This window comes from Copadichromis virginalis, linkage group LG12, assembly GCF_057382275.1.
Source record: "Copadichromis virginalis isolate Kocher_CV1m ecotype Utaka linkage group LG12, C_Virginalis_male_GT1.1, whole genome shotgun sequence".
NCBI lineage: Eukaryota > Metazoa > Chordata > Actinopteri > Cichliformes > Cichlidae > Copadichromis > Copadichromis virginalis.
In genome coordinates, this window is record NC_140629.1 from 41,069,664 (window position 1) to 41,075,502 (window position 5,839).

The 5,839-nt window shown below is 46.0% G+C and overlaps 1 protein-coding gene across 4 annotated transcripts in view; it reads right to left on the reverse strand.

Moving 5' to 3' along the window:
- Nucleotides 1–5,638, reverse strand: part of phf19 (PHD finger protein 19) — an 11,913-nt gene extending 6,275 nt beyond the window's left edge. For 2 of the 4 annotated variants that reach the window (XM_085476634.1, XM_085476633.1), the window contains exons 1-5: nucleotides 5,338–5,637; nucleotides 4,736–4,916; nucleotides 4,569–4,650; nucleotides 4,371–4,475; nucleotides 25–119 (exon numbers count right to left, since the gene is read on the reverse strand). In XM_085476634.1, coding sequence (XP_085332760.1) covers nucleotides 25–119; nucleotides 4,371–4,475; nucleotides 4,569–4,650; nucleotides 4,736–4,916; nucleotides 5,338–5,390 — 516 coding nt within the window. In that variant the 5' untranslated portion in view covers nucleotides 5,391–5,637. Of the gene's footprint in view, nucleotides 1–24; nucleotides 120–4,370; nucleotides 4,476–4,568; nucleotides 4,651–4,735; nucleotides 4,917–5,337 lie in introns of all 4 variants that reach the window. The other 2 variants (XM_085476631.1, XM_085476632.1) reach the window with 2 other exon arrangements.
- Nucleotides 5,639–5,839: the final 201 nt, after the last annotated feature.

A 5,839-nucleotide genomic window follows, 5' to 3' on the forward strand; every position in this document is an offset into this window, starting at 1 on the left:
ACACACAGGTGAGAAGCATCGTACCCGGACCGCCAGAGCAAAGACGCAGCGTCTGCAGAACCACGGAGTCAGGGTGCCGCTGCCCTCTACTGGAGGAATGTGACACTGCTGGTGGAAACCTGACAGACAGGTGATGGTCAGAGCCCAGGATTCACCATGGCAACAGATAAACAAAGAGCACTCAGTCATCGTGACCTTTGACCTTAAATCTGATCATCAGAAAGCATTTCTGCCTTTACTGCAAACAGCGTTTGCGCTAATGTTTCTACTATCAGCTTCACTCTGAGCTTCTGTTAAAGGTCAGAGGTCATTCACATTAGAAGTATCAGCAGTTATGGAGGAGCTCCGCCTCCTGAGAAAACGCTGATGTCACTGCAAGCCCGTCCAATAAATCCCACCCCGAAACACCATGCAGTAGGGCTGGGCGATATATCGAGTTTTTTAATATATCGATATATTTTTTTATACACAATATGTTACTACGTTACGTTACAATTATACTTGTGGAACCGCAAGTTTGCCTCTCTTTCGTCCACTTTTGTCTCTACGCAACGTTACTCTGCCTCGCCTGTCCTTCACTGAACACAACTCCCCCATCACCTGCAGGCTGCTCGTTAAAAAGAAAACATTTGGAGATTACTATTTTAGTGCTGTCAGCGTTAATCTCGTTAAAATGACATTAACGGCATTAATGAGCATTATTATTTAATAAATGTTGATAATTTCTTTCTTTTTTTTCTGAGTAATTTTTTCACGTACATCTGCGCTGTATGTTAATAAAAGTGCCTGTGTGAGACCTGGGACACTGTGTGACTAAGAACTCGCTTTTTCTTCTTACTTTATACCTTTAAAAAAAAAAAAAATCGAGATACATATCGTATATCGCCATCCAGCTAAAGAATATCGAGATATGAATTTTGGGCCATATCGCCCAGTCCTACCATGCAGTTAGTTTTAGCTTCGCAGGTGTGACCCTCAGTCCAACCTGCAGAAAGCCCACAGGCAAGTAGAGCAGGGCAATATGACCAAAAATATTTATCACGATATAGATCTGAAAATTTGCGATAACGATATAACTGACGATATAATTGACACTAGACAAAATACTTTACAACTCCACAATTTTATTAGTGCAAAAAAAACCCCATCCATCCATCTTCATCCGCTTTATCCGGGGCCGGGTCGCGGGGGCAGCAGCCTAAGCCAAGAGGCCCAGACCTCCCTCTCCCCATCCACCTCCTCCAGCTTATCCGGGGGAACACCAAGGCGTTCCCAGGCCAGCCGAGAGATATAATCTCTCCAGCGTGTCCTGGGTCTGCCCCGGGGCCTCCTCCCGGTGGGACATGCCTGGAACACCTCACCCAGGAGGCGCCCAGGGGGCATCCTTGTCAGATGCCCGAACCACCTCAGCTGGCTCCTTTCGATGTGGAGCAGCAGCTGCTCTACTCTGAGCCCCTCCCGGATGGCTGAACTTCTCACCCTATCTGTAAGGGAGAGGCCAGCCACCCTTCGGAGAAAGCTCATTTCTGCCGCTTGTATCCGCAATCTCGTTCTTTCGGTCACTACCCACAGCTCGTGGCCATAGGTGAGGGCAAAAAAAACCCATCAATGTATTTTCACATAAACAAGCAGCTGTTTTTTGCATTAAAGTTATATAAACATTTTACAGTGCAAATGCAAATTCCTCGCTGACAGCTTAACCAAAAGGCATTTCCAGTGGAAACTGGCCGACATATCCTCAGCATAACCATGTATAATATCCACAAAACGAAAAAAAAAAAAAAAAAAAAGCTTATACACATGCAATACGGTAATATTATGTTGAAGCACAGTACGTATCACTCCGCGAGGCTCCGCCTACGGTAGCCGTAACGCTCCGACAATCCATCAAGCGGTGCGGCTTCGTAGCTTAGCAAAGTCGTACTGAAACATTTGACAGATTTTCGAGCGCCGTGCACATAAAATCGTTTCGAGGTCAGTAAACACTAGGGCTGCCACAAACGATTATTTTGATAGTCGACTAGTCACCGATTATTTTTGCGATTAGTCGACTAATCAGATCATCATCCATTAGACGTAAAACTACAGCTTATTGCACCAGCAGCATCTGCTCTTATATAACTATCATTAGCTTACAGCTTTAAGTGTTTAAGGTCTGTGCTAACTAAAAATAAAGACAAGATGATAGTTTATTAAATTTTAATGAAATTTGCAGATTGTCTCGGTGAAGTTTAATGAACTCCTTGCTATCTAAAATATAACAGGACACTGGAGTAAATTCTCCAGCATCTCACACTTCTGATAATCAGCTGTCTGCTTGACGTTTATTCAGCTGTGTAAAAACTATAACTTTAATCTCAGACAAACTGATTTACTCAGCAACAAATAAAATACTAAAAAAAAAAAGCCAAACAATAACATTTTAAGTTATCTGAGTGACTTATATATCATGTTTAACCTGAGTAGCGAAAGACAGCGGTGGGTTTGAAAACGATTTGCCGGGAGTCCGGTGTTCTCACGGCTCTAGTTAGCCTAGCCCCCGGCTCGCTAACGAGCTAGTGGGTAACAGATGTCTCCGAAAACGTCGGAGCGCTTTTGAAAATATGTGGTGTCCTGATAAACTGAGCAGATATTTGAGGTTTACACAGCTACATTCTCGCCTGAAAATATGTTAAACGTTTATTTTGTGACCCAGAAAGAATAATAAGAGTAATATTAAAACTAACTAGCTGCCGCCATTGTTGGAAACTGCGCTGGGCCGCGCTATGAATTCTGGGACACAGCTGCTTCTTCTTCTTCTTCTTCTTCGGGGTTTAACGGTAGCTGACATCCTTGTACATGCAATGCTGCCATCTTCTGTTTCAGTCCGTTATTACACTCTTAAATCCTGCCACTTATTCCTGCGTCTTTTGTGATCGTACAAAGTTTCAAACGACGCGTCGACTATTAAATCAGTCGTCGACGATTTTGATAGTCGACGTAATCGTGACTAGTCGACAAATCGTGGCAGCCCTAGTAAACACAACCAGAATTCAAACATAAGGCACACGGGGTTATAAGGGGCTCTGTCGATTTTCAGAAAAATCAAAGGGTTGATTGTAAGTACGCCGTATTTTCCAAGAAACAGGGTAATAACGACGGCCCGCTAGCATGCTCCACCAAAAATAGTGCTTTGTTGTGTATCTGACGGACGAAAGCTAAACCAGTTCCACACCACTGAAGCTGCAGCATTTCTACAAACCAATCCGGTTGTTCAGTCTGACGTCACTAGCCGTGTCTGGGCCTAAACTCCGCTGCAGGTCCATATATCAAACGATCACTGTGGCATTACTGAGAGTTGAAAAACTGTCTAAAGTCTTTCATCTTTAATAAAATGATCAGCGTTCTGCTCTACCAGGTGTAACAATTGAGTTTAACATCCAGGCATCCATGAAAACGGAATTTATGATATTTAACGGAGTTAGAAGTTAGCAGGGAGTTAGCTCACTAGCTTCTATCTAAATACAATATAGCATGTCCTGACTGCGGGGTTTTGGAAACAAATTCAAACGTACAGCTCTGCTATCACTTCCAGCATAAATGAAGACAGAAAACTAAACAGCAGTGACGTTTGTAGGGTTACTGAAGTTGGGCTAGCTGGTATATAATGATGTGCTACGTGACCGCTAGCGACACAGCTATGTTAGCATAATATAAACAAGCTAACTTTTTTCCCACTCGATAAAAGTTAACGTGAGTGTTCTCGGTGGTCAGGAACAAATGTAATCGCATGGCAGGATGCTGTAAAAGGACCAAACTTCAGCCAGGAGAACAACTGAGATAATCCATCCACAATACGAGGTTAGTCATTCATATACTGCTGCATGGGCTGGGCTGTAGTTACATCCTAAGGTTTTAAAAACTGAGCTTAAATAAATGATTAGTGGTAATAAAAGCCGAGGGAGGTCAACAGTGATCACTGACTGTTTTAGGAGCTTTTTGAGATCAAATAGAAGAAAATACAAAACATTAAACATGTTAACAACACAAAAGCCATATTAAACGCAGACTACTTTAGACCCGGAAGTAGGATTCGTCGCGTGATCACTGAACAACCAGATTCTCGTTCATCCGTTTCATTCAACGATCCGCTTTCGCTCTTCTCATTCTCCGTCTCCACCATGCGTTTTCTGCCATGTGCGTATAAAAACAAAGGCACTGCGCATGCGCGTTTTACCCATATTCTATCGCCATATTTCATTTTCTTGCCGTTGCCCAACATTATACCGGTATTACCGTGAACGATATGATATGGCCCAGCCCTACAGGCAAGTGTTCCTAATGGACTGCTCCTGTGTGTGTGTGTGTGTGTGTGTGTGTGTCAGACTCACCGATCCCACACTTCCCACAGATCAGGATCTGGTTTGATTGGGTGTTGGAGTTTGGGTCCACCTCCTGGCACATGGAGCAGCGAGGCTCCTCCCCCGGTACTCCAGCTGCATTAGGATTGGACAAAAGAAGCAGATCACAGACATGAAGCACCTGTCTTGCCCTCTCTAGCTTTCTCTCACTCCACCCGTCTGTCTCACCGTGCTGGATGTCCTTCCAGAGGACCCAGAACTTGGAGTTGTCCTCAAAAGTGACGAAGCAGCTCTGCCTAGGGGGACTCACCTATCCACCAATCAGAACACAGAAACTCAGCCAATCACGATGAGCATGATGAGCTGCAGTGGGTGTCAGGTGAGCACAGGCTTACCCGTTGGATCTTTCCCAGGTAGTACAGTCCATCTGACCAACGACAGAGCACGAACTGACCCACGCTCAGACTGGACTCCACCCCGTCAGGTTCGGGGACACGCCCCCCTTCACACCCTCCGCCCCCTGGAGACACCTGATGCTCCAGACCGCAGAAGTCTTCGATCAGGTCCTCATACATCCTGCAGAGAGACAGACAGACGGTCTGTGATTCATTCCTGAACTGCGCGGTGGATTGGAGGAGGGCTGACATGCGCAGTGCGTCCTCCCATCACATACCGTTAACAGAGCTCTAACCATCCAGTAACTACCCACCACACCCTAACGGGTTAACTAACGGAAAAGAGCTGATGAAGCGCGATAACCGATCGGAATAACGAGTAAACCGGGCCATGAAATCCTGAACGATAACCCGGTAACAGCCCGTAATAATTCACGTTAAGAGGGCCAGCTCACAAAAAAAACACTTGCACACAGTGATGAACTGACACGGGATAAATTCAAGGGTTCCAACAGCTCTGTGTCCCGGGCTGAACTAACGGGCCACACTAAATCCCAGGGCTAAATCAGAGCGGGTCAGCGCAGAGAGGGAAGCCGTGATACCTGCATTGATCCGGGCTGTGCCTCCTTTCTGCCGGTCCTCCCGCTGCTGGCATCCCAGGACAGAAGGTCGTTGAGTCGATGCTTCTTCAGGGTGTCTGTCTGTCTGTCTCTGTCCGTCCCCCTCACGTCTGCCTGTCTGCCTCCCTTACGTCTGTCTGTCTGTCTGCTACTACTGCTCTCCGCGGCGCTAAACTTCAAACTTACTCCGGCGCCATTTTTCACTTTTCCCGCGAATCACAGCACGGCTTTTTTCCTTATCGTTCCGTCATCACGCCGCAGCGCCTACCCTAACTGTGATTGGCTGTTGCATTGAAGCCTGCGGGACCCTGCGCTGTGATTGGCTGTGAGAGGAAAAAAATAGTTTTACCGCGAGATTTGGTTTCTGAGCGAGATTTCTTGTGTAGCTGTTCTCCCTACACGCTGCTGATCTACACCCAGCACCTCTCTGCTAGCTGAACTCCACCTGTGACCGCCTTCCTCCACTCTCACACACCACTCTCAC